This window comes from Miniopterus natalensis, chromosome 5 (genome assembly GCF_054644295.1).
Source record: "Miniopterus natalensis isolate mMinNat1 chromosome 5, mMinNat1.hap1, whole genome shotgun sequence".
NCBI classification, from domain to species: domain Eukaryota; kingdom Metazoa; phylum Chordata; class Mammalia; order Chiroptera; family Miniopteridae; genus Miniopterus; species Miniopterus natalensis.
Genome location: NC_142085.1, coordinates 7,359,614 through 7,385,343, shown reverse-complemented (window position 1 = coordinate 7,385,343; position 25,730 = coordinate 7,359,614). Strand labels below are relative to the sequence as shown.

Genomic DNA, 25,730 nt, shown 5'->3' with positions numbered 1-25,730 from the left:
ACCCCCAAGCGGCAGGCTTTCCGGGGTGACCTGGGAGCAGAGGTCCGGCCTCCGGCGCCGGAAGTGCCCCAGAGCCCACTCTGGAGCCGGAAGTGGCGGCTTCCTGCTCCGCCCCCTGGCGGGAGGGCGGGCTCGGAGGGCTCCAGGGAAACTCCGGAGTGGATTGCGACCGCTACGCGCGTGGGTGGGGTGGGGAGTGTAACCCGAGGGGTGGAGTAACTGGGTCCCACCCGCCTAGGACGCATCCCGCGGGAGTTTTAGTCTTGTAGGGGCGAGGGGAGTGTCAGGTTCTGCTTCTGCCCTCCCCGGGGCTGAAGACAGGGAACTATTATCGATTCAGTGAGGGCGACATGGGCTCCAGAATCCCCGAGTCGGGGGTGGGGGAGGAGGGGCGCAGGACAGCGGACCCCGGGCTCCTGGGTCCTGGCCCCTGGGCGTCCAGCGCTCCCCTGGTCCGTCGCCCTGGCTCCTGTCCTCACTTCCTTCCCTTTTTGGCTCCTGCACTCGGTGCAAGCGGACGTAGGGGGAGCGGAAAGGGCGGGAGGGCCGGGAGCCTGGCGGGGGAGTACAGGGGGTGCGGAAAAGCCGGGGAGGGGACTCGGTCGGGGACCTGAGACCGACGGGAACAGCGGCCCGGGACCCGCGCTGCCCCCACCCCTCCCAAGCAGGTCAGAGCACCCTGTGACCCTGCCCGTTTCCGTACTCGTGACCCCCTCATCCCCCACATGCACCCGGGCCCTCCCGTACCGCACCTTCGCGTTGCCCCCTCCCCAGCCTCCCTACGGGATCCCATCGAGTTACCTAGATACCCACCCGCGTCCCTCCCCTCTCCGCAGCGCCCACCTGACTTCCCACCCGCCCCCCCTGCTCTCTCCCCAGGCGCCCCCATGGCCCGACCCCGCTGACTACTCGGCCATGCTCCCGCGGCCCCTACGGCTGCTTTGGGACACGAGCCCCCCCGGGGGAGTAGTGCTGAGCAGCTTCCGGAGCCGAGACCCCGAAGAGGGTGGGGGCCCAAGTGGCCAGGGCGTGGGCGAGGGGCAGGAGGAAGAGGAGGAGGAAGAAGACGAGGTGAGATGCGGGTGGTGGGAGTTGGGGGGGCTGTATTTCAGAGACTCCACCTTTCTTTCTCTCCTAGTCTGTGTCCCTGAATTCCTTCTCCCTGCCTCGGTTATTTCCGCGCCTGCCCCGGCTGCGGGGAGCCCGGCGTTTCTGTGGTTCCCTGGCGGTGTGGCTCAGGCCTGCCCGCGGGAACCCGCCCAGTTACGGCCGGGGGCGCCTGGCTGGCAGCCTGCGGGTCTCGGGCGCTGTCCACCTGTGCCCGAGGGTGCCTGCCTCTTTGGCCATTGTGTCTGGGTCCCTGTCTCCCTCCCTGTATTTGTTTGGCAGGGAGGGGTTTGTTTCCACGGTAACCGGCTCCTCGGACTCTGGGATTGGGGAGGGCACCCTTCGATTTCGTGACCCCTCCCCCTCTCCCGCCTGGTGCCGGGTGGAGGCGGGAAACCTAGGTTCTTGGATTTTGGAGGGACGATCCCAGGGCGAACCCAGGGTAGTTACCTGCTCTCTTCCAGGACTAATGGTAGTGGCTAGGAGCAGGATTTGGGGCCTCAGGAGGGTCCAGAAGTTGGATTTGGGGCCCCGAGGCTCTGGACTACTGGGTCCTGGGGCTGGGTGAGGGCAGAGTGACTGGCAGGGCTGGTTTTTCGGGATCGGTTGGGGGAGGGGCTGGAGGCACGTGACACTCAAGAGTCTACCGCCCCCCATCATCCCCACTTCCCCTTCTCCTTCCTGTACTGGGATAAGAGCCGCCACCTTGAGGGGGGGGCGTCTCTAGGGACCAGGGGAAAGGGGGCTGAAGGGAAAGACTAACTTTTAGGGCTTGGTCAGTTCCTTGGGGGAGGGCGGAGCATGCGGCTGTGCCTTTGACTGAGGTTTCAGCTTCTCAAGGTCTCTGTCTCTGGCTTTCTGTCTCAGTTCCCCCTCCTTCCCTTTGTATCTTGGTTTTCTGCTGGGTTGGGGTTCAGCTCTGGGGGGAAGGGGCTACGGTGGTCTCCAGGATCAGGGTTCCTGCATTCCACCTGCTCCCCCACTGCAACCCCCTCGACTTCACCGGGCCCTGAGGCGGTTTGGGTGGGGCTGTCTGGGCCCCAGTGGGGGAGACCTGGGGTCACCAGCCCCCCCAACCCCTCGAACTCGCTGGTACTGTCCCCTGCCGCCACAGGTGAGGGGTACAGAGGGAGAAGGAGGGCCTGGGGGTGAGGGCTGGGGGCAGTGGGGGAGGGGTGGGGACCTGTCTGACCTCTCCTTCTGTACTCCTGCAGGCCCCTGTGTCTGTCCGAGATGAGGAGGAGGATGGTGCCACTTTTACTGTCACAAGCCGCCAGTATCAGTCTCTTGATCCCTTGGTGAGATCATAACTTTGGCTTCTTACCTGTGACTCATTACTCCCAGAATGGCTAACTTTCTGGCCAGAGTGCTGGGTTGGAGGTCTGGAGACCTGGACTCTGCTGTGTGACTTTCATCAATCTTTTGCCCTCTCTGAATCTTAATACAGTGAGCCTGCTTTATCTCCTAGGTCTTGGGATTTCCCCAGAAATCTAGGGGCAGAGTTGAAGAAAGAGGCAGTGATGTGCCCTCTGTCTTCCCAGGCCCCGACACCTCCCCCGCGTTCCTCCCGAAGGCTCCGAGCGGGCACTCTGGAGGCTCTGGTCAGACACCTGCTGGACATTCGGACCTCAGGGGCTGACGTGACCTTCACAGCAACCTTCCTGGCCACCCACCGGGCCTTCACCTCCACGCCTACTCTGCTAGGGCTTATGGCTGACAGGTCAGGGTCATAAGTGACCGAGGGTTATAGAGGTGTCTGGACTTTCTAAAGCCAGAATATCCTACCAAAATACTCAAAACCACTGGGGGGTTGGGAAAAAATGAACAAACAGAATCTCTTCCCTTCTTCAGGCTGGAAGCCCTTGAATCTCATCCTACTGATGAACTAGAGAGGACAAAAGGGTGAGCGACCCCTAAGTTTTAACCTCACAGTCCCCCTCTGCCCAAGCTGCAGCTTGACATCTGACCCCTGGCTGATCCCCTTCTTCCAGGGTAGCCATCTCTGTGCTGTCAACCTGGCTGGCCTCTCACCCTGAGGATTTTGGCTCTGAGGTCAAGGGTCAGCTTGACCGGCTTGAGAGCTTCTTGCTTCGGACAGGGTATGCAGCAGGGGAGGGTGTTGGGGGGGGCAGCGCTGACCTCATCCGCAACCTCAGGTCCCGGGTGGATCCCCAGACCCCCGACCTTCCTAAGCCCCTGGCCCTCCCCGGCGATCCCCCTGCTGACCCCACGGATGTCCTGGTGTTCCTCGCTGACCACTTGGCCGAACAGCTGACCCTGCTAGATGCGGTGAGACCCTGACCTGTGACCCCATGCCCCATGCCCCCTTACTAACCTTTCCCTGACTCCTGATCCTTTCCTTCCAACCCTTCCCACCTCCTCTGTCCACCCAGTTTTGACCTTTCCCCATTTCCCCTTGGTTGTTACCCTTCAAATCCTGTGCCCCTCTGGTTCCTTGGCCACCCAAGATCCTCACACCCCTAATATTGGAAGGCTGAATCTCTTGACTGTGAACTTTAACCTCTAACCTCTTCCCCACAGGAGCTGTTTCTCAATCTGGTTCCCTCTCAGTGCCTGGGGGGCCTGTGGGGTCACAGAGACCGGCCGGGACATTCCCACCTCTGCCCGTCTGTGCGAGCTACGGTCACACAGTTCAACAAGGTGGCAGGGGCAGTGGTCAGCTCTGTCCTGGGGGCTATCTCAACCGGAGAAGAGCCTGCGGAGGTGACCATACGGCCACTCCGTCCGCCCCAGCGGGCCCGGCTTCTGGAGAAGTGGATCCGAGTGGCAGAGGTAAGAGATATTGGCCCTGTTGGGGACCACGGTGTGAAGAGAGGTCCCAGAGCTGTGGCCTCCCTCTGTGACCCCCCACAGGAGTGCCGTCTACTCCGAAACTTCTCTTCAGTTTATGCCGTGGTGTCGGCCCTGCAGTCCAGCCCTATCCACAGGCTTCGGGCAGCCTGGGGAGAAGCAGCCAGGTGAGGAGGATGGGGCACTGGGCTGGGGTGAGGGCTGGGAGAGGGGTGCTGAGCCAGGCCATCCTCAAACCTGTTGCCCTCCTTCCCCCAGGGACAGCCTCAGGGTCTTCTCTGGCCTCTGCCAGATTTTCTCCGAGGAGGATAATTATTCCCAGAGCAGGGAGCTACTCCTGCAGGTGAGCCCTCTTCCCTGGCATTCCTAGCCATCCCTGCCCCCTCCCGCCCCCATTTCTCCCTGTTCTGTCATCCCCAGGAGGTGAAGGTGCAGCCCTCTCTGGAGCCAAATTCCAAGAAGGCCCCGAAGTCTGGCTCCCGGGGTGGGGTGAGTGCCCGAAGGGTGGTTGTGAAGGAGTACAGGAGTGTGTGGGGGGAGCAGTTTGAGGGGCAGGAAAAAGCACAGCGGGGTGAGGACAATTCACTTTGTCCTCTGAGGCAGGGGATGGGAAGTGCAAGGGCTGGAGAGCCCTGCAGTCAGTGGCAGGGGTGTCTGACTGACCTCTGGCCTCAGGGTGTGGTCCCATACCTCGGCACCTTCTTGAAGGACCTGGTGATGCTGGATGCAGCCTCCAAGGATGAGCTTGAGGTTGGTGTGTGCCTTAGTGTGACAGCTGAACAGGTGGCCTCGGGGTCAGACAGACTTTTCTCCTGGAAGGGGCTGCAGGCATGAGCGCTCAGGTCTTACCAGGGCTCCAGCCAGAGTGCCAGGGTTCTGGTCTGTTGCTTTGGCGAGCTCCTTAACCTTGGTATGCCTTAGTGACCTGTAAATGGGAAGCTAGTGACAGTGTCTACACCTGCTATGAAGGTTAGATGAATTAATCTTTGGTGAGTGCTTAGAACATGCTTGAAACTTAAGCATATACGGTTTGTTAAGTAAATGAATACTGAGACTTTGGGCAAGTTCCTAATCCTCTCTGAGCCCCAGTTTTCTGTAACGTGGACACAATTTCTACCTGAGGCACTCAGTTTGGAGGGTAAGGTAGAGTACTTAGGGAATGGTAGGTGGGGTGGGGGGAAGTCAGAGAGGGGGGTACAGTGGGGGTTGCTTAGGTTTGGGGGGACATACTTTCCCTGTGCCAAGGTTGGGACTCTCACCCCACCCCCTTATCCTTGCAGAACGGATACATCAATTTTGACAAGCGGAGGAAGGTGAGGGGGTGCTTGGGTTGGGTGCTAGACATCCCTAGCCAGTCCCAGGAAGGGGAGGAGGAGGGGAAAGTCGGGGTCCCTGAGTTTTGGCTCCTACAGGCTGAGGGTCCCTTTCTAGGAGTTCGCTGTCCTTTCTGAGCTGCGGCGGCTCCAGAACGAATGTCGTGGCTATGACCTCCGACGCGACCCCGACATCCAGCAGTGGTTACAGGGGCTCCGGCCACTGACGGAGGCCCAGAGGTGACTGGCTGGGTGAAGTTGGGACTTTAGGGCTCACCAGGGTATGGGGATTCGTGTGTCACATCCTGACCTCTGCCCAATGTCCCTCTCCTCAGCCACCGAGTGTCCTGTGAGGTGGAGCCACCTGGTACTGGTGACCCTCCTGCCCCTCGAGTGCTTCGGCCCACGCTGGTCATCTCACAGTGGACAGAGTGAGCGAGTCAGCGGTTGGGCGTTAGTCTCTTGGGGACCTGACTTCTTCCTCTGACCCTCTCAATCTCGTGCCACTCCAGGGTTCTGGGCTCTGTTGGAGGTCCCAGCCCCCTTGTCTCCTGGGACCGGCCCAGTGTTGGGGGCGATGAGGTACCTGGAGGCCCTGCTCCTCTATTGACCCGGCTGGCCCAGGTGAGCTGTGCTTTTGACCTCTGACCTCAACACTGACCCTGACTCTGTGAATTTATCTTCCTTAACATCTGTGCCTTCACACCAGTCCACCATGTTGTTTGTCCCTAGCACATGAAGTGGCCATCTGTGTCATCTCTGGACTCCGCCCTGGAAAGCACCCCATCTCTGCACAGTCCAGCTGGCCCCAGCCACCTCTCCCCACCAGCATCCTCCCCTAGGCCTTCTCGAGGTCACCGCCGCTCAGCCTCCTGTGGTTCCCCACTCAGTGGGGGTGCAGAAGGGGCCTCCAGGGGGACTGCATCTGGGGTAGGGGGGTCTGGGCCAGGGGCTTCCGATTGTCGAATCATCCGAGTCCAGATGGAGCTTGGGGAAGATGGCAGTGTCTACAAGAGCATCTTGGTGAGGGAGCTGTGGGCTGGGAGGTGGGGGGAAGGATGGTGCTTTAATACCTATAGATGTCTTAGGTTTGAACCCAAATGGAAGAATGACTGTAGTTTTCATTCTGACCTTTGGTTTTAACAGCTGTTTTATTTTAAAGCATTACTAGCTGCTGCACTTTGAACCTTTGGTGCCCACACTACATTTTCATAACGAATAGCACTTTTCCCCACAGGGAAGCAGCCCTATCTCACTGGGCACCATGTGGGCTGACTTGTGGAAGACAGGGAGCCAGCACATTGGGTTTCCCTATTCACTCTAAAGTATTGGACAGCCCTGGCCCATGTGGCTTAGAGCATTGGCTCTCACACCGAAGGGTCGCGGATTCGATTCTGAGTCAAAGGCACTTCCCTAGGTTGCAGATTTGATCTGGGCACGGTGGGGGCACATATAGGAGGCAACCAATCGATGTGTCTCTTACATCAATGTTTCTGTCTCTTCCCCCTCCCTCTTTCCCTTCCACTGTCTCTCTAAAAAAAAAAAAGTATTGGACACGGGTAGCCTTTTTTGGTTGGAGATCAGTAGCTGGGGTTGGAGAAGGATGGGAAGGAGGTGTCATTCTGGCCAATTTATTGCTCTTTTGGTTTCCTGTCCTGCCAGGTGACAAGCCAGGACAAGGCTCCAAGTGTCATCAGTCGTGTCCTTAAGAAAAACAATCGCGATTCTGCAGTGGCTTCGGAGTATGAGCTAGTGCAGCTGCTGCCAGGGGAGCGAGGTCAGAGGCAGACTTGGGAGGAGAGAGGTGCCCATCAGTGGGAATGCTTCTACATCCAGGTGGTGGTTGGGGGAACGACCGTGTTTGTGCTTGACGCCCCCTCTCTGAACCTACAGAGCTGACCATCCCATCCTCGGCCAATGTCTTCTATGCTATGGACAGAGCATCACACGATTTCCTCCTGCGGCAGCGGCGAAGGCCCTCTACTGCCACACCTGGCCTTGCCAGCGGCCCCTCTGTGCCAGCAACTCCCCCAAGCGAGGGAGGAGGGGGGTCCTTTCCCAGGATCAAGGCCACAGGAAGGAAGATTGCCCGGGCACTGTTCTGAGGAAGCAGCTCTCTTGGCTCACAGAACTCTTGGTGACCACACCAGATGTGGGTAGCCATGCTGAAATGGTGGCAGTTATGTTGCGTTGGGAAGAAATCCAGAAAGATGGCCAACCACCCTGGGGCAGTGAAGTGCCAATGGTTTGTCAGACAGCCAAGAGATCCTGCCCTGTGGGAACTGGTAATCTTGGTAATGAAGTTGGATTACCCATATATAGCTCCTCACTTTACATGAATGTAATACATGGCTAGTTGTGGGAAAAGGGCTGATTCCTGGCCACGTCCTAGCATGCCAAGGGCCAAAGGCAGACCTAGAAGTAGGGGGAGAAGAAAGACCTAGAGGCTCTGAGTCCCAGGGAGAAAGGATGACAAGAAGTAGGTTCTAATAGGAGTTCCTTTTCCTATTCTAGGGTTTCTGTCACTGTGATGACACTAAAATAAACCAAAACACTACCTGAGTACTATTCCTGTCCTTGCAGTGTGTGTGTACCAGCTGCTGGGAGTGGGGGTGGGGAGCTGGCTGAAATTTAGATACCATGGAACATGACGGGACAGTATTTTCTATTCCCATGAAGATCTGAAAGTGAAGTGTTGCTGAAAAACAGTATCCTCAGAATGGTTTATTCCTCCCTAGCAACTTCTCCATCCCTGGTCCCTATATTTGCGCTTAAATTTTTCTCCTTAGTCGTCACAGACCCATGTCAAGTACTAGCCACTCAGTTAAAGTGATCAGTATAAAGAATTCCTCTGACTGGAAATTTGTAAGAAATAATTTTAGGACAGAGACATGGAAGAACTTTGTGGGCAATGTACAGACTTGGAGGACTTACAGCATCACAAAGTACATGTTAGGATTTAAATCAGTCCAAGCTACATTTAAACAAATTCTAGGAAAAGAGATACTAAATCATAGCACTGAGGGTCACCACCTTTCATCCTGGGATGCCAGGTTAGAGAACAGTTCTTCAACTAATCTTCACAACTGTTGCATCATAAATGCCCTCATGTTTCCTAAAGGGGCATGCCAACCAAGTTAAGGGTTTTATATACAGACGAGGAGGTTTGAGATATTTCTGATTTTAGTCTCAAGAAAGGATGGATTATTCTTGTCACACAGATTCCAGTTGCAAGGATTCAGACCTAAGGTAACAGGTGGTGTATATATCAGGTGGAAGGGGTTGGGGGATGGATGGAGACAATTATGACAGAAGTGGCTGGTCAGAAAACAGCCAGGTGTTTTCACATTTTATTAGCTACAGTATAGACCCTAAAGCTGCCTGGGTTCCCCCCCACCCCACCCCCCATCATAGGGTCAGGCCTTCCCAGGAGCCCCTGCCTTTGCTGCCTGGGCCCGCTGGAACTCCTGCTGCAGCTGAGCAAGGGTCTCCCTCTGCTGCTCTGACTGCCGCTCAAGGTCCCGGAGCTGGGATTCATATCGCTTACTGAGAGGCAAGAGAGACAAAGAAGCAAATAAGAAATTAGTAAGACTTATTGAGGATGCTGAAGGCAAGAAAGGTCAGTGGACAACCAGAGATCTAGGGAAGGGAAGAGAGGGCAAAGGGGAGAGGGAGGAAGTGGACAATCGGGCTACTCTAGAGAGCTAATCTACAATGGTTCCTCAACACCTCTACTCTGATGGTGGTGTCAGGCGCATCACAGGGTGGTGGGACAAAGACTCACATTTCAGCTGTGATATAGTCCAGTCTCTTCCCCACTGTGGCCCGAGCCTCCCCCAGCTCCTGTTTGACCAGCACGGGACCCAGAAGTTTAAAGACCACGTTGGACCCATCCAGCAGGGCCAGTTCCTGATGGAGGTGTGGGACACATAAGATAATCCTTACCAGTACAGGTCCCTCCCTGCCCCACAAGTCCCAGTCTCACCTCCTTCACGATATTATTTTCTGTTAGTTGTGCTTCAAGCTTCTGCCGCCCTGACATGGATTTACTCAAGTCTGGGGGTTGGGGAGTGTGGGTGGGAGGAAAGACTTTATTAGAGACATCAAATGTGCTACCCGACCCCCACAATCCTAGTCAGAGGAAAATGGAGCTGAGGAAGTAATCAAGGATGGGGCGGGGGGTCAACGGGTGAAGAAAACATCATCTTGGTATGGCTTTGGGTTCGGAGTCAGTGAAAGGATTGGGGCGAGGCTACACCGACCCAGCTCCCTTACCCTTCTGTAGCTGTTGATATTTCTCCACTTCTCCCTGTAGCTTCTTCTGGATCAGCTCAGCCATGGCGGAGACGAAAGCCTGCGGGAGCGGGAGAGGGGCTCTGGGTCTCACACTCTGCAAGGTCCCCGAGCTCCCTTTAAGGGTCTGGCCTGCGGAAATACAGCACTGAGAGGCAGCCTCTCGGGGCACAGCAGCTTCTCCCGGTCGGTATATCCACACGACCCAGGCCGTAGGGGATAGCAGTTGGAAGAAGACGCCAAACCTCTCAACCGAAACCCTGCCCCACTCACGTTCTCCCTTCAGGATTCCTAAACCCGGAAGTAAACAAAGAATGCTGGGAAAAGGCTGCCGGATGCTATCATCTGATGCATGCTGGGAATTGTAGTCAGGCCGTTTAATAAGCGGCGTTCTGCTTAAAAAACAAACTGAAGATTTTAGGCAAGATGGGAACACGAGGATGGAAAAAGCAACCGCACTGTTTCGTGGCATCCGGTCCCGGACTTGCCTTTCTTTTGTTACTCGTGCATGAGGGGCTACTCGGGAGAACCGGGCCAAGGTCCGCCAGGCCCGTTAAGGGCTAGCTGCCCTCATTCAAGATGGCGACTGAGGGCTTCACACCCGGTACAGCGCTGATTGGATGAGGGCTGGAGGACTTCCGGGAGGTCCCAGTTCGACTGTGGGACCGCTGAGAGGAGTTTGCACGTGTACCGCCCTTAGGGTGGGCTAGATGGAGGCTGCCCCCAAGCCGGGCAGGGATGTCCCTCCCAAGAAAGACAAACCTCAGATCCAGAAGAAGGTAGGGATCTTCCTGGGGTGGAAGGGAAGTTTTCAGCGCGGGGTTGGAGGGGCGGGGCACGGACAGCGGAGCCTGCAGGCTCTTGATCTGCCCGTAGAAACCGCGGCGGTACTGGGAGGAAGAGACCACTCCGACCGCTGCTGCAGCCTCTCCAGCGGCCCCTCGTAACAAGAAGGGGAATCGAGAGCTCCATCCCCAGAAGCCAAGGAACACTCACATCCCAAAGAAGTCTCGTATCTCCAAGAAGCCCCAGATCCTGAAGAAACCCCGAGAACGGAGGAATCCGGAGCCTCAGCGGAGCTTGTCCGGGGTGAGCGTGGGACCTATTCGGGTGGTGGGGCAAGTCGCCTTGTGCTTTGACGGTGCGAAGGTTGGGGTCAATCCGAGCCTGCCAGCGAATTGGGGTCTCCTCCCTGCCGCAGGCCCAGGACCCATTCCCAGGCCCCGCCCCGGTCCCTGTGGAGGTGGCTCAGAAGTTCCGTCGCATTGATAAATCCAAAAAGGTGAGGACCGGCCTGAGAATGGGGTTGCAGACAGGGAGTGTCTGGATGAGAGGGATGGAGGAGGGACCAGGTGGCTCTTATGTGACCCCACATAGAGTCTGTTTTTCCCCCCATTCCTTCGCTACCAACGATGTTACAGCTGCCACATTCTAAATCCAAAACTCGAAGCCGGCTTGAGGTGGCTGAAGCTGAGGAGGAGGAAATAAGTGTCAGAGCTGCTCGTTGTGAGCTGCTGCTTGCTGAGGAACCTGGGTGAGTGGCCTCTAATCTGGGCCTCTCCAGCCCCTGCTTCATGGGACTGCCCTTTCTCATTTTTATGTTGCTACACTGGATTCATATTAGGAAGCTTGACTGCAGCCCCAACACTCACTTGCAGGTTTCTGGAAGGGGATGATGGGGAAGACACAGCAAAGATCCTTCAGGCCGACATCGTGGAGGCTGTTGACATTGCAAGTGCAGCCAAGGTAGGCCTGAGGCTGGGAATGGGCCAGGCAAGAACGAAGCAGGGACTAGAAGAGGGAATTACTGAAGTGAGCTAATTAGCTCTTGATTCTTTCTTAACTCTTCCCTCTCCCAGCACTTTGACTTGAACTTGCGGCAGTTTGGACCCTACAGGTTGAATTACTCTCGGACTGGGAGGTGAGGTTGAATTCTAGTGACTCTTGAACTGGGATGAGGTCATGTCTCCTTAACCACTTCAGCCAGGCCCACCTCAGCCGTACCAGTGTGTGCTTGGGTTGTTGATGTGGGGAGTGTCCCCTGATTTGTTTGCCTGTGAGGGTGAGCATGTATAGTGGCATCCCTCCTCTCACCTGGAGAGAAGGGGCTAGTGTGCAGCAGACCTCAAATGGTCTGAGAGTGCTCCCCTGCACTGACACCCTGCGTGTTCCCCACCTCCAACAGACACCTGGCTTTTGGAGGGCGTCGGGGTCATGTGGCTGCCCTTGACTGGGTGACAAAGAAGCTCATGTGTGAGATCAACGTCATGGAGGCGGTGCGGGACATCCGGTGAGTGGCCTGTCTGTCAGAGGTCAGTAGCAGTGAGATAGCCCACTCCTGCTTGAATGACAGCTGTGGCCCCCTTACCCACTGAGCCCCTCCTCCCCTCCAGGTTTTTGCATTCAGAGGCACTGCTTGCTGTTGCTCAGAACCGCTGGCTTCACATCTATGACAACCAGGGAATTGAACTCCACTGCATCCGCCGCTGTGACCGCATCACACGGCTTGAGTTCCTGCCTTTCCACTTTCTCCTGGCCACATCTGTGAGTGGCTGTGCAGCACGGGGACTGGGTGGGAGCCCCTGAGAAAACCGTTCCTCCTCTGGGACCCCAGTAGAGGGAGGACAGGGCAATCAGGACTCATTCTCTCTCACAGTCAGAGACAGGGTTTCTGACCTATCTGGACGTGTCAGTGGGGAAGATTGTGGCAGCTCTGAACGCTCGGGCTGGTCGGCTTGACGTCATGACCCAGAACCCTTACAATGCCGTCATCCATCTTGGACACAGCAATGGTTGGTCCCTGGCTAAGCTTTGACTCTCTGACCATCCTAACCTGCTTGTCTTCTATGTTTGTATTTCATGAGTCCCTTAAAGTTGCCCTTTCACCTTTCTCTCTTGGCCCCTCTTGGTCTTGAGTCCCCATCTTTCCAAAGTTTAATCTTCTCACTGCCCATTAATAACTAGCTCTCCTCCTCTGACCTCCAGGTACTGTTTCCTTATGGAGTCCAGCCATGAAGGAGCCACTGGCAAAGATTCTCTGTCACCGTGGTGGGGTCCGGGCTGTGGCAGTAGATTCTACAGGCACGTAAGTCACTTGTTTGGATATTAGGTGCTGGCAGTCGGTCACAGCTGGGCAGAAAGCTGTGGAAGGCAGCGTGCCTTTAGGAGCACGGACTCTGTATCAGGCTGCCCAGTTTTAAATCCTGGTGCCACCAGTGATCAGCCATGTGGGTGTGGGCACATTATATAACCTCTGTGTGCCACACTTTCCTCACCCTGAGAGTGGGGGCATGAATGTCTAGCTCAAGGGTCAGCAAACTTTTTCTGTAAAGAGCTAGATAGTAAATATTTTAGGCTTTGCTAGCCAAGAGGCAAAATCGAGGGTAGTATGTAGATACTTAAACAATAAGAGAGAAAACAGTATCACAAATTTTTAAGCAATGAAATTCAAAATGTAATAATTGAATACAATATTTTTCAAATGCAGGTCTACTAATGGGAAGAATTGGATTCCTCTCTTTGAGGATATTTTGCTTAATTGATATTCAAAGTTAGTGTTCCACGTCATCAAACTTGACTGCAAGTGTGTATCTGTTAATGCTGATCTGTAGAAAGATTTTGCATATTTTATCTTTTTTTTTTAATCCTCCTCCATTCCATTGTTTTTCAAAGAGAGTGGAAGGAGAGGGAGAGGGAGGAGGGAGGGGGAGGAGGGAGGGGGAGGAGGGAGAGGGAGAGGGAGAGAGGTTGATGTGAGAGAGACACATTGACTGGTTGTCTCCTGTACAAGCCCCAACCCGGGCCAGGGATCAAGCCTGCAACTGGGGTATATGCCCTTAGCCTGGAATCAAACCTGGGACCCTTCAGGCCGCAGACCAATGTTCTAACCACTGAGAAAACTGGCCAGGGCACATATTTTGTCTTTGAAAATGTCTTCCACACAGGCAGGTAATGAGATAGGTGGTCTGGGAGATGCTTGTAGTGCTGTCGAGTTATAACCGTGTGACTGCGACTCCAGTAGCAGTGCAAAGCCACAGACGGAAAGTCTTGACCACTCTACTGTGCTAATGTAGCACAAAAGCAGTAAATGAATGCGGTTGTGTTCCAATAAAACTTTATTTGTGGCCACAATTTCATATAATTTTCTCGTTTTGAAATTATTCTTTTGATTTTTTTCCAACCACTTAATGGAAAATCATTCTTAGCTGTGGGCAGTACAGAAATAGGTGGTGGGCCAGATTTGTTTGGCTGTAGTTTGCCAAGGCCCGGGCTTAGCTCATGAAGCTGTTGTAGACCGTAAAGCGAGTTAAGCACATAGAGTGGAGTGTGGTGCCCAACGGGTAGGGAGCACTGCGCTGCATCGTCATCGTTAGAGACCGTCGTTCTCTTTAGGTCTGGCTGGTGATGTGAGGGCTGGGTGGTGGGTCTGCTTTGAATTTTTGTTCTTCCTGAGTGTCTTCATCTCATAGCTATTCTGACTTGTATGTATGTCTGAATCTGGCAGGCAGTTTTTCACACAAACTCCTATGTGTTTTCCTCTGATTCCTTTCATTCATCCACCTTCGCTGGGCTCTGTGCTAAGGTTCTGGGGAATAAGGGTGAATCAGCCATTGAGCCTGCCCCGGTACAGTGTTCCAGTTACACTTTCTTTACAAAAACACGTGGCAGTGGTTTACAGGAATGATTGGCCAGGTGGGGCCTTTAGTTGCTACTCAGTTGTCTTCTGTCACCCCAGACTTGATATGTCCATCACTGGATCGGACACCCCACTCAGGGTTCCTCCTTGCTTGTTCCTTTTCTGCCACAGTTTCCTGTCACGCACAATTTGACTTCGACACCCCTGGCTAGCTACACAGCCTCATGTTCCTTAGCCTTCCAGAAGAGCAGCAATCAAAAGCACTGTTTCTTGAGTGCTCTCTGGGTGCCCAGGCTCTGCGATTCATGACTGTCTGGGAAGTCCTGATGCCTTGCCCCTCAGAGGTCCTGAGTCCGTCTGTCTCCATCCCTGCTGTCTTGGTGGGCACGCATGGTGCTCACAGCTGGTTTCCAGCCTCCAGTGTTCCCTCCTGCCTTGTTCCACGGGCCTTGTCAGAATAACCTTTCCCACAAGCTGCTTTCCTCCTTTTACACTGCTGCTCAGGAGTCTTCTACATTGAATATAATTATATAACGTTATTTTAAGCTGTTTGAAAGGAAATCAGGAAGAGAAAGCACAGTGGCCGCCTTTGAAAGCCTTCCAGAGGCTCAGACCCCTTAGACTCCCAGAGTTGTATCTTTGGGGACAAGTGATTTGGTTCCGCCTGCTTGACTCCATAGCTGTGCCAGCCTGGCCATAGGAGAGTGTGGAGGCCTGTCCGGGGCTTTCTGTCTTCTGTGGGCTGCTGGACCTGAGCTGTAGTTTGCCTTCTGGGGCTGCCTGGGTCAGCTGCTCTTGTTCCCAGGCTTAATCAGCTAGTTCACTGAGGTCTGCTCAACACTTAGACGCTGAACAGCTCTGGTCTTTGACCTTAGGTCCAGCCCTGCTTATCTCTAGCCCTCCTCAGACAAGCCACAGGGGCTCCAGAGATGAGGCTCACTGTCTTTCTTAAGAGGCTTTCTGGAAACTTGCATTGGGATTGGATTCTCAAAGTTGAACTGTTCTTACAAGTTTAGTAACATGGTAGTGTGGCCTGGATGCCCATCTGGCCACTGGGCTGGCATTTGCGCAGGGGGTCCCAGAGGTGGGTAAGGAGCATGTGCCCTGGAGTTGTCGGTTCATTGAAGGGTGTGACCCTGTGTCCCAAGAGCCCTTAGTAATTCTTGGTTTGCACCAATTGCCTTTCCCCTTGGTGGAGCTGGGACTGATTGTCTTGTCAGGAGAAATATCCATCTGGGCCTCTGTTTGGCCCCATCACAGGGCAAATCTTTGCTCCTAGGAACTCTTCAGTTTCCTCCTCCTGGGTTGACCGCCACAGCTAAAAAGAGCGGCCTTGGCCCTTTGGCAAATGTACATCACCTGGTCTGGCTGGCTCCTCTTCAGCCTTCCTCTGAGGAACAGCTTGAACACAGAAATTCCAGCCTCGGAAAATGAACAAGTTGTGCAGTGCTCAATTCCTTGAGGATCTGCTCAGCAGCCTGCCCCTCCAGGGAAAGGGCTGTAAGGCCCTCTAGCACATGGCTTCGTTACCTCCTAAGGTTTTCTCAGGTCCTTAGAGTCTTCAGTGGTGGCTTGTTACTGCCAGAGGGCACTGCTAGGGCATTGGGTCCCAGTATGACTTGAAAGAGCCCTGCAACTTGTCCTCTGCTGACCCACATGGCCATATTTCCTGCCAGTCCTGAAAACACCTCTGCCTCTGCTTCCCTACCTCCTCTCTGATCATTCATTGTACCTGCTGTATCTCTGCTTCTGCTTTCTTGAGAATTACTGAGAATGACTTACATCCCAGTTTTCCCAGGAAGTCCTCCCTGACCACTGCAGTCGATCTTCCTGACCCTTCCCTTTGCTGAGCCGCCGTGCCTTCTGTCTGCAGTGGGACATCACATTTAGGTGCACCTAAATGGGCATTCTCCCTTTGTTCATGTCTTGAGTAGGTTAGAGGGCAGATGCTAAAGAAACAGGCCTGCCTTGAATTCTAGCTCTACCTCTCACCCTGCTTTCCTTCCTCTGCGCTTGTTTCCTCATCTGTAAAAGGGAAATAAACATAGAACAGAGTCGTGTGACGTGTAACCAAGAAGCTGTCTACAGTGTTTGCTGTGATGGTTGTGGTTACTATCGGTCTTTTTCTCCCCAACCAGACTTGATACCTGCACTTCGCCAGAGGCCTGCTCAATACCCCTTACTACAGATTAATTGGTCCCCCTTTTCCCCCAGGTACATGGCCACCTCTGGCCTGGACCACCAGTTGAAGATCTTTGACTTGCGAGGGACATTCCAGCCTCTGAGTGCTCGGACCCTGCCCCAGGGAGCAGGGCACCTGGCCTTCTCCCAGCGAGGACTGCTGGCTGCAGGAATGGGCGATGTGGTCAACATATGGGCAGGGCAGGGCAAGGCCAGCCCACCCTCCCTGGAGAAGCCCTATCTTACCCACCGGCTCTCAGGCCACGTGCATGGCCTTCAATTCTGCCCCTATGAAGACGTGCTGGGGGTGGGGCACAGTGGAGGCATCACCAGCATGCTGGTCCCTGGTGAGTGGGCCAAGGATGGGCCTGAGACAGCTGGGAGCAAGGGGCATGGTCAGGCTGGAGTGCTGAACTGGATTCCCGTTTATGGCTCCACACTCTTCCCTCTCTCCAGGGGCTGCTGAGCCCAACTTTGACGGCCTGGAGAATAACCCGTATAGGAGCCGGAAGCAGAGGCAGGAGTGGGAGGTGAAGGCCCTGCTGGAGAAGGTGAGCATGTGCGGCTTGGGGTTGGGGGGTAGGGGTGGGAAAAGCTCCCATGCTGAGGTCTGGAAAGAAGCCTCCCTGGCTTCATTCCCTCTTTGGGGTCACCCTCCTTACCCATTCCTGCCCCTCTGTGACACCTCCAGGTACCTGCAGAGCTCATTTGTCTGGACCCACGAACCCTGGCAGAGGTTGATGTCATCTCTTTGGAGCAGGAAAAGAAGGAACGGATAGAGAGGCTGGTAGGGAGCAGAGCCCTGATTGCCCAGGCACACCCTCCCCCACCACATCCCCAGAAGTGTGGTACAGCAGGTGGGTGCTGCCACAGTCCCTGTCTCTGAGGCTGTTAGAGACTTCACTCCTGTCCCCTCCCCCAGGGCTATGACCCAGAGGCCAAGGCTCCCTTCCAGCCAAAGCCAAAGCAGAAGGGCCGAAGCTCAACAGCAAGCCTGGTGAAGAGGAAGAGGAAGGTCATGGATGAGGAACACAGGGTAAAGGAGCATTTAGGGGGTGGGCCAGGCCTCCCACGGGATGTACCCTCTTTCTGCTTGTTGCTCTGGCCTTGCCAGCCTGCCACTTCTCACTCTGCCTGTCTCTACACCCCAGGACAAGGTCCGACAGAGCCTTGAGCAGCAGCCACAGAAGCAAGAGAAGGCGGCCAAGCCCACGGAGGCCCGGCCATCTGTGCTGGACAGATTTGTGCGCTGAGCCAGGCTCCAGGGTGGCCTGGAACAATCTCTCCCCAAGATCATCTGTGGGGAATGACCCTGTTCCCTGAAATGCGGAAGGGGGCAGGTGCCTCTTCCCCAACTGGGAGTGGACAACTGGCTCCTGGGGTGGGTTGGTATTAAAGAGGAAGGTGCAGTTTTAGATAACGTGTCTGGATCATCCTGTGGACCTGTCCCCTTTCCTTTGCCCACATAGGGCTACTCTATCCTCCAAGGGGTCGTGGTTTCTTGCCTCTGCCCCCACCCATGTCTTGCGGTTGATATGGCCTTATCTTTGCTCTTCAGGGGCCTTTCTCCTCAGAGAGGCTGTCCTCTCTCCCAAGTCCCTGGAGATGTGCTTCCCAGTCAGCAGGGTCTGGCATTGTCCAGGCTCCCCAGGTTTGTGTGCCGGGACTCCTGGTGAGGATCACACTGCACTCAAAGAAGTAGAAAGACAGGTTTATTGAGGGGCTCCTCAATAAATGCCTCTCTCCTGCCATGGATGGGGGGATGACTCCAACATTGTTTTACTCTCCTGATGTTCATCTTTGGGGCTGGTAGGCTAGGCCCTGGGTTTCCCCTGTATCCTGTCTTCAGTGACAGACTGAGCATCTGGTGGAGGGGAACTGTTCAGTTGCAGCCAGTTGCCTTGGGCCTGGGAAAAAGGTTGTGAGGATGCTGACTGGACCCTGAGGTCCTCACTCTTCTCCTACGGCCCAGTTCCTCTCAGCTGTGAAGCCAGGCTATTACCCGACACCGCAGGATGCCCAGGAATCCCTGGAGCCAGGAGCAGAAGGGTGCAGTCCTTTTCCCATTAGAGCTGCCCACCAGCTTCCAGGCTTCCTCCATTTTCCAGGGGTCCAACCTATGGGATGTCAGCAGGAATTTCCCATAGCAGCACCGGTCCAGGGGATAGTGGGTGGCGCCAGCTAGCTTGACACTGTGGGTTGGGGAGAGGCCTCCTCGTCGGGCACTTACCCCCACAAAGACATCTTCCAGTGGCAGAAAGGGTGCCCTGCTGGCCATTTTGAGAATGAGATGCACAGCGGAAGCTGACAGCACATACCCTGTTCCTGAGGCATAGGGTGGAAAAGGGCCCCAGGTGGGAGGCCACTGCTCCTCTGATATTTGGTGCTTGCCCCCTGGTGTCCGAGAGGGGTGCACCCGCCAGTGCACACGTCCCAGGTACAAAAGAGGCATGGGCTGACTCCCCAGGGTGGGGCTGCCTCCACCCCACTCTTCATCTCCAGACTCGGCCTCTCCCTGGGGCTCCACGCCCTTCTCCCGTGGCTCCCAACGGCCCCCTCGCTGGACCAGCTCTGATACCAGTTCCGGGACGTTGACAAACACATCATCGTCGGTCTTGAGGACGTAGCGGGCCAAGGGGCAGTGTTTGTCCGCCCAGTTCAGCCCCGTGAGCGTCTTGAGGGTAAGGTTGCGGTAGGAGTCTCGGAAGGCCGCCTGCAGTAGGTCCCCCTGGGCCGCTGACTCCCGTGCCAGGTCGTTCGCAGGGGAGCCCCCGTTGGGTTGCTGCCTGCCGGGCTCTCCCAGAAGAAAGAGAGTGCGCACCCTAAGCCCTCGGGCCTTGCGCTGCCCGCCCCACGAGGCCCGAATGGCGTTTCTTTGGTTCAGGTTCTCCGGGGCCGTGCACACCAGGATGAGCAGGAAGGGAGGGGCGCCAGGGCCACGACAGGCGTCCTCGTTGGGGATCAAGAGACGGGGCAGGACCAGGGGCGGCCCTGGCGAGGCCGGTGCTGGGAGCAGGGAGGCCAGCGAGAGGCTCAGCAGCTCCTCCCCGAGACCCGAGGGCCCGAAGAGGGTCCAGACGATCACCAGCAGCAGGGCGGCGAGGAGAAGGCGCCGGAAGAGTCCGCGGGGCATGGTGTGGCGCACGCGGCGGGAACCTGCGGGGAAAGATGGAGGGCGGCTGGGCGCGGACCGGCTCTCGGCAGCCCGCGTCCCTCGCCGACCGCGCCCGGGAGGGGACGAGTGGAGCGCCTGGGACACCAGCACCGGAAGGTGCCGGGACTGGGCGCGGGAGGCGACGGGAGCCGACTGGAGCTGCGGGAAGGTTACCTTGTCGCTGCAGCCCCATCCCGAAACTCGGCTCCATGGCTGGCGAGTAGCTGCGGCACCAGCGGCCTCTGAGCGCAGCGCCCCGCGACAGCCCCGCCCCTCGCGGGGTGTGGAGCGCGCTCCCAGAACCCCAGCCTGCAGCGCCAGGCAGCACCCCCCCATCCTGCGGGAGGCCTTTCGCATAAAGTCATCCGTCAGGGCAATGCTCCGCCTTGGTGCAGGTCCTCCTCCCCACCCCCGTGCCGTTATCTCCATCTCCGAACGGGAAGCCCACCAATTCGGTGTCAAGGAAATCTGCATCCCTCCCCCCCAACTTCCCGACACCGAGCCCCGGTATTTTAGTAACCTAGGGTGGCCAAAACCTGCAAATACTCACCGGAGATGGAACTGACTAGGCTCAACCTACCTACCACTCTGCACTCCAGCCCCGGGGAAAACTGCTTGGGCTCCCCCTGAAGGCCGAGTGTTGATGTTCCCACTTCCTGACACCTTAGAGGAGCGGGAAGAGACTCCAGAGACTCCACGGTTTTAAACAAAACAAGGACATTGTTTGGGCAACCGGGGTGGGTACATCAGCTACGAGACTTGGGACAGTCACCAACAGGATCCTTCATGATAGCTAGCATTCCCCACCAACGTCCCCAGAAGCAGCAAGAAAAATCACAAAGGAAGCCGTAGGTGTATAAACTATTTATTAACAGACGAGGCCTACAAATTTATTTCTTCTTGGACACACCCACAGTGCGACCCCGGCGGCCTGTGGTCTTGGTGTGCTGGCCTCGGACACGAAGACTGCAAGTGAGAAAAGAAGGGTCACAGGTCACACACATTACACAGAAAAGATTTGGGTGGGAAGATGGGGAGGGAAGGGAAAGGAAACCTCCACCCCAACTCACCCCCAGAAGTGGCGCAGCCCTCTGTGGGCCCGGATTTTCTTCAGCCGCTCCAGGTCTTCACGAAGCTTGTTGTCCAGACCATTGGCCAGGACCTGGATTCGGAAGAGAGGGTGAGGGGTGTTTGTTTTACCCCCAACCTCCTATGACCAATTCTGACTGGACACCCTGACTTTAATCTCATCTCAATACACACCTGGCTGTATTTTCCATCCTTCACATCCTTCTGTCTATTCAAGAACCAGTCTGGAATCTTGTACTGGCGTGGGTTCTGCATAATGGTGATCACACGTTCCACCTGGCAGGCAGGACAAAGGTCAGATCCAGATGGCCCCCTCCAAGGTAGGCCAACCCCCCGCCCCCTTCCTGGTCCTCACCTCATCCTCCGTGAGCTCTCCTGCCCTCTTGGTGAGGTCGATATCTGCTTTCCTCAACACCACATGAGCGTATCTTCGCCCCACACCCTGAGGAGATTTTGGATTGGATCAGAGTTTGATTTTTTGTTGTTTCCTTTATAGCCCCTTATTATTTATAAAGTACACAAAGGTAGGGCCCGCAATACTTGCCCACACAACCTGCACCTCACCCTTTTCTAGATTAGATGCCTAATGATTAAGTAGAAAAGAGGAAAATAATTTTGTATAGGTGCAGGGCTGGACCAAGAACAGAGAACTTGGGGTAGATAACCCCGAAAGCCGGAGCTTCTCTTTTGTATTGCCCAGCGTATGTACTTGTCGATAACCACTGGCTATTAGACACAGCAGTGGCACTCAGGAGCATTGAGGACAAAGGGCCTGGCGCTCAAAGCAGATACAGCCTCAAAGCAGCAAGACTAAGGTCTTTTGGTCAGCAGGTTTGATCAAGGGGTAGGACTGTCAATTGCCTGGAATCTCTAAAGGTCATAAATCTTTGGACAAGCCACTGCATAGCCATGATGTTTTTATATATTGATTTTAGGGGGGGGGAGGGCGCGGCGAGGAGAGGGAGAAACATTAATTTGTTGTCACTTATTTATGCATTTACTGGCTGATTTTTATATGTGCCCCGATGGGGATTGAACCACAACCTTGATGTACTGGGATGGTGCTTTAGCAAACTGAGCTACCCGGTCAGGGACCCCATGACCAGTTTCTGAAGATCATACTCTTGATTTTGTCAGTGCCCACAGATGACCAGGCCCTAGGGAACTAATTGCCCAAATCAAACTTAAATGAAACTAATGCTTACACTGGTGGCATCATATAAACACCAACACGGGTATTCATTGCCACCTGAACCACACAGATCTGGATAATTAAGGATGGTGGGCTGGGTTAAATAGTGCCCCCACACAATATATTTCCATCCAGAATCTCAAAATGTGACTTAGTCTGAAATAGAACCTGAAATATGATAAGAATGAAGTTATACCAGATTAGGGACAGCCCTAAATCCAATGAGAGGACACACAGACACAGAAGGAAAGACATAACATAAAGTCAAGGGGTTGCAGTGATGCAGCTATATAAGACAAGGAACATCAAGGATTGCTGGCGACTACCAGAAGCTAGAAGAGGCAGACAGACAGGGTCTCGGGTTAAATTCCTAGTTAGGGCACGTACCCAGGCTGTGGGTTCGATCCCTGGACGAACTGTGTACGGGAGGCAACCAACTTATGTTTCTCTCTCCCTCTTAACAAAATTCCTAATTTTTAGCTAAATGATACAGTAAACCCTGATTTAATGGACAAAATTTCCAGTCCAGGCCTCATGTGAAAATTAACAGTCAATTTTAAAATGATTTAAACCAAGATTTGCTTATAATTAAGGTAGTTTTTGTTGTTATAAATTCAGTTATTTAACAAATTTTAGCGAACAGGCCCTAGTTGGAAAAAACACTGCAGTAATTACAGACATAAATATTTCATATCTACAACTATAGTCTCCTTATTTAAATGCAAGAGTCACTGCCCATAAACAATGTTCAGCAAATGATTAGCATGTGTTCACACCACACCTTGAGAGAGAATTGGTTCTGTTGTCACGTGGCGTGACTTTATGCAGCAGTTTTTAATGTTTTTATTCATTTTAGAGATAGAGGGAGATGAAGAGAAAGAAACATCCATGAGAGGATCAGCGCCACAACCTGAAGGGTAATCGAGTTGGCCACCTCTGGTGCATGGGATGAGGCTCAACCAAGCCCAACCAACTGAGCCATACCAGCTCGGGCTCTGCAGCAGTTTTGACCTGTGCTGGCCTGATGTCCCCCCAGGCACGTGCATTTGTTTACCTGCAGTGAGTGGTGAATGCAGGCATTCAATAGATCTATTCAGTATAAAAATACTGTAATACATATAGAAAACCTTTCGGTGAAATTAAACTTTTCATACATACCTAAATGTGTCTATATAAGTAAAAACAGGCAAAATAACCTGTCAATTTTCTAACACACACAATCTGGAAAACCTACATTATTATATAACAGCCTTTCGACTTTAATGGACACTCCTTTGCCCAAATTAGTTTGTTACATTGAGGTTTTACTGTATCCACAGGGGCTAATAACTTTCTTCCCTTTACTTTTAAATGTTTAACACTTTCCATAATCAAGTTTTAAAAAGGCTGCCATCAAGCTAAGATTTTTGAAAGCCCTATTTACTGACTCTAGGTAATGGCCTGCCAATTTCCTAAGTTAGCTCCACAGATACCCCCTTTTCTGCCCCAAGATCGTCCCTGTTTTCTCCATCCAGATTCCACTATAGGGGACCAACACTTATCTTTGTAGTCAAAGGACCTGAACCATATAACAGAAGAGTTGATACCAAGTTAATATTACTTTCTGAAAGTATTTAGAGAAAAGTAGTCATTGTAACCAAATCCACCCCCCTCCTTCCATGTCTCCAAATAATCCACAGATAGCAGTTATCTGATTTAGAGGAAGGCAGAAAACCATCCAGCCTTAAAGAATGGCCATAGCAAAAGTCTACAAATGGAAATAAAAACCAGAGAGGGATCACAAAATAGAGAACTAGTGCATGATCTTTATTACCTCTCAATACCCTCTTCTCATGTCATCTTCCATTTCATTCCTCACCCATCCTTGAGATTAAGTTTACTTACCAGTTCTTTAACCACATCTTTTGAGGCACTCCTCCCATCAGCCTGCCTTTCCCCTACTCTGGGTCCTTAAACTAAAGACCACCTCCAAGACCAGAGACAAAGCTAGCTGCCTTTGCTGGCTCTTCACAAAATTAGCAAAAACCTCAGTACTCATCTATAGGAATAACCTTTCCCAATGATAAGCAGGGCGCCAGGATCCCTAAAGAGGTTTTTCTGATCAAGATGTTCACTCAGTACCTGAAACTGCTTTGGATTGTTTTAAATTGACTACAAAAGTTATGACACATATTTAACTAAGGTAACAAATACAAAACCAACTAATTTTGAAGAGGCAGTTTAACAGACGCATCCCATTAACCATGGTCACCTTTTACCTTTACCACCTCACTTAAGTCTCATAACAACCCTTGAAAAAGGTACGACTGTATTTTACACTGCCTTACTAGTTCCCAGACAGAAGGAAAGCATTACAACCTTCTTACAAATTACGAGTAAGTGTGCTCCATGCAGTACATAATTAAAAACTGAGGGAATCTGATGAAGCTGGGATTTAGTTTTGAACACTCCTCTGTAAATCAGTTTCCTTCAAAATTCTTTGAAAACCAGGCAACAGTATCCCTGATATTATCCATTCCCTAACACTGCCTGAGCACCTATCACGCACCACAAGCTAGGAACTGTGAGCAAGACAGAGCTCTCTCTGACCCAGAGAGTGTACATCCTGGTGGGAAAGGAAGTCATTCAGCCATCTCCACAAATAATTACACATATTCCAGAGAACAAAAATAGAATGTCCTCCTCTGGAAGGCCAAGAGCTCATTAGTTTGGTGAAGGGGGATACCCAAGCTTGCTCTCACCAACTTATTTCATGCAATGAGCCAAGTACTGGTTTCCTCTTCAACTGGAAAGGGGCAATGACTTTCACCTCTGGGAATGTGAGGAAATGTCCTGCTTATGACGTAGTAACACCTCTCCCACACTATGTTTCTTCACGCTAGGAAACTGTTGGCATTTCTACCCACCCCTCAAGATGCACAATTATCCAATTTACAGGGCAGATAACTATCATAGGAAGGGTTCCTGTTATGATGCACTGAGGGAACCAAACACAAAATGATCTCAAAATGATGGCTGATGGTCCAGAAAAATTCTAGCAAATTCAGGTAGACAACCAAACCTACTCTCCACCCCTTAGGTGAAGTATTTAGGCTTGAGACTGTTCTCTGGCTTTCCTTCCTTACCTTTCGGGGCAAATGTTGTAAGGGAACTCCCCAGCAGCTGAGGTGGTCTGGTTGGGGCTTATGTTTCCTCACTTACAGCTTAGGTCTTAAAACCTAAGGTTCACTGACACTGTCCACTCCTCACCCTACTTTACCTTAATTGCAGTGATGGCAAAGGCTATTTTCCGCCGCCCATCGATATTGGTGTTGAGTACTCGCAAAATGTGCTGGAACTTCTCAGGAATCACTAGAGACTGACAGAGATTGGGGGAGAAAGCAGACACGGTGAACTAGTATCACATTACAACCTCAAACAGGAACGTTAAACTCGCCACACAGGGAGCAACGATCCCCCTCCAGGTTTTCACAACACAGCGACTTCCGTAGTCCTGCAGACAGCAGGAACGTGAAACGTTCGGGCTCGGGGGAAATGCGAACTCTAGGAGAGCACAAATCTCCTGCCTGTTTCCAAAGTACACTCTGAGCGGCGGAGGCGGGAGGTCCCCATACACGCCCAAGCCTTTCGCCGCTTTCGAGCGCCCAGGGAGCGACTCTTCCTCTGGCCCCACTCCCCAGAAACGGATGTCTTTAGTCGTTCCTTCCCAGGGGCGCGATCCAAGGTTCCACACAGGAAGTTGCAGGCCCCTAAAACGGGGTGTTTTCGGCTCCCTCATAGCAGACCTTCCCTGCCCCGGTTCGATGTCGCCGGATCCCCGGACGGATTTGAGTCTTACCATGGCGCCACCAGCGTGTAGGCCTCCTGTGGAAGAGAAAGCGGAAGTTACGCAATAGTCTTATATAGCTAGCAGGCGGAAGGGGCGGGGCGACCTGGTGAAGAGCTTCCGGAAAC

At 53.6% G+C, this 25,730-nt stretch overlaps 5 protein-coding genes across 7 annotated transcripts; 2 read left to right on the top strand and 3 right to left on the bottom strand.

Annotated features, from left to right (window-relative positions):
- The first annotated feature begins 380 nt into the window (after positions 1 to 380).
- On the top strand, positions 381 to 7,796 carry RGL2 (ral guanine nucleotide dissociation stimulator like 2). 2 transcript variants are annotated; one of them, XM_087817331.1, is made up of 18 exons: positions 381 to 668; positions 880 to 1,071; positions 2,322 to 2,405; positions 2,649 to 2,827; positions 2,959 to 3,009; positions 3,099 to 3,396; positions 3,649 to 3,900; positions 3,982 to 4,085; positions 4,177 to 4,261; positions 4,339 to 4,407; positions 4,594 to 4,668; positions 5,199 to 5,231; positions 5,350 to 5,471; positions 5,567 to 5,662; positions 5,744 to 5,855; positions 5,964 to 6,254; positions 6,894 to 7,035; positions 7,125 to 7,796. In XM_087817331.1, the coding sequence occupies exons 2-18, from the start codon at positions 916 to 918 to the stop codon at positions 7,334 to 7,336; spliced, it is 2,361 nt and encodes a 786-aa protein (XP_087673457.1). In that variant the 5' UTR covers positions 381 to 668; positions 880 to 915; the 3' UTR covers positions 7,337 to 7,796. The 2 variants fall into 2 exon arrangements, with proteins under 2 accessions (XP_087673457.1, XP_087673459.1); XM_087817333.1 differs by having other exon boundaries at positions 382 to 668; positions 6,894 to 7,008.
- A 674-nt stretch (positions 7,797 to 8,470) lies between these two features.
- Positions 8,471 to 9,873, bottom strand: PFDN6 (prefoldin subunit 6). Of its 2 annotated transcripts, none has more exons than XM_016218719.2 (5): positions 9,798 to 9,873; positions 9,507 to 9,585; positions 9,217 to 9,287; positions 9,016 to 9,140; positions 8,471 to 8,777 (listed from the first exon to the last, which is right to left on the bottom strand). In XM_016218719.2, the coding sequence occupies exons 2-5, from the start codon at positions 9,568 to 9,570 to the stop codon at positions 8,648 to 8,650; spliced, it is 390 nt and encodes a 129-aa protein (XP_016074205.1). In that variant the 5' UTR covers positions 9,571 to 9,585; positions 9,798 to 9,873; the 3' UTR covers positions 8,471 to 8,647. The 2 variants fall into 2 exon arrangements, with proteins under 2 accessions (XP_016074205.1, XP_016074204.1); XM_016218718.2 differs by having other exon boundaries at positions 9,507 to 9,656; positions 9,798 to 9,818.
- Positions 9,874 to 10,118: 245 nt separating this feature from the next.
- WDR46 (WD repeat domain 46) lies at positions 10,119 to 18,190 on the top strand. The gene is made up of 15 exons (XM_016218731.2): positions 10,119 to 10,303; positions 10,401 to 10,613; positions 10,726 to 10,806; positions 10,946 to 11,058; positions 11,183 to 11,270; positions 11,384 to 11,445; positions 11,710 to 11,814; positions 11,918 to 12,068; positions 12,181 to 12,316; positions 12,510 to 12,609; positions 16,375 to 16,688; positions 16,798 to 16,892; positions 17,033 to 17,128; positions 17,264 to 17,377; positions 17,493 to 18,190. Exons 1-15 carry the CDS (start codon positions 10,235 to 10,237, stop codon positions 17,592 to 17,594), a joined length of 1,839 nt encoding a protein of 612 aa, XP_016074217.2. The 5' UTR covers positions 10,119 to 10,234; the 3' UTR covers positions 17,595 to 18,190.
- Positions 18,062 to 19,678, bottom strand: B3GALT4 (beta-1,3-galactosyltransferase 4). Its single transcript, XM_016218732.2, has one exon. The coding sequence runs from the start codon at positions 19,472 to 19,474 to the stop codon at positions 18,320 to 18,322; it is 1,155 nt and encodes a 384-aa protein (XP_016074218.2). The 5' UTR covers positions 19,475 to 19,678; the 3' UTR covers positions 18,062 to 18,319.
- A 666-nt stretch (positions 19,679 to 20,344) lies between these two features.
- RPS18 (ribosomal protein S18) lies at positions 20,345 to 25,642 on the bottom strand. The gene is made up of 6 exons (XM_016218728.2): positions 25,615 to 25,642; positions 25,036 to 25,134; positions 20,940 to 21,026; positions 20,759 to 20,860; positions 20,566 to 20,657; positions 20,345 to 20,461 (listed from the first exon to the last, which is right to left on the bottom strand). Exons 1-6 carry the CDS (start codon positions 25,615 to 25,617, stop codon positions 20,386 to 20,388), a joined length of 459 nt encoding a protein of 152 aa, XP_016074214.1. The 5' UTR covers positions 25,618 to 25,642; the 3' UTR covers positions 20,345 to 20,385.
- Positions 25,643 to 25,730: the final 88 nt, after the last annotated feature.

Bases quoted from the DNA above. Each gene is read 5' to 3' on its own strand.
- RGL2 (XM_087817331.1), top strand. From the start codon at position 916: ATGCTCCCGCGGCCCCTACGGCTGCTTTGGGACACGAGCCCCCCCGGG. The intron at 1,072-2,321 runs GTGAGATGCGGG...GTACTCCTGCAG, and splicing joins AGGAGGAGGAAGAAGACGAG to GCCCCTGTGTCTGTCCGAGA. The intron at 4,669-5,198 runs GTTGGTGTGTGC...TTATCCTTGCAG, and splicing joins CCTCCAAGGATGAGCTTGAG to AACGGATACATCAATTTTGA.
- PFDN6 (XM_016218719.2), bottom strand. From the start codon at position 9,570: ATGGCTGAGCTGATCCAGAAGAAGCTACAGGGAGAAGTGGAGAAATAT. The intron at 9,288-9,506 runs GTAAGGGAGCTG...CCCAACCCCCAG, and splicing joins ATATCAACAGCTACAGAAGG to ACTTGAGTAAATCCATGTCA. The intron at 8,778-9,015 runs GTGAGTCTTTGT...CTTGCCTCTCAG, and splicing joins GACTATATCACAGCTGAAAT to TAAGCGATATGAATCCCAGC.
- WDR46 (XM_016218731.2), top strand. From the start codon at position 10,235: ATGGAGGCTGCCCCCAAGCCGGGCAGGGATGTCCCTCCCAAGAAAGAC. The intron at 11,815-11,917 runs GTGAGTGGCCTG...CCTCCCCTCCAG, and splicing joins GAGGCGGTGCGGGACATCCG to GTTTTTGCATTCAGAGGCAC. The intron at 17,129-17,263 runs GTAGGGAGCAGA...CCCCTCCCCCAG, and splicing joins AGGAACGGATAGAGAGGCTG to GGCTATGACCCAGAGGCCAA.
- B3GALT4 (XM_016218732.2), bottom strand. From the start codon at position 19,474: ATGCCCCGCGGACTCTTCCGGCGCCTTCTCCTCGCCGCCCTGCTGCTG.
- RPS18 (XM_016218728.2), bottom strand. The intron at 20,861-20,939 runs GTGAGGACCAGG...CCTGCCTGCCAG, and splicing joins GAGAGCTCACGGAGGATGAG to GTGGAACGTGTGATCACCAT. The intron at 20,462-20,565 runs GTGAGTTGGGGT...TCTCACTTGCAG, and splicing joins GGGCTGCGCCACTTCTGGGG to TCTTCGTGTCCGAGGCCAGC.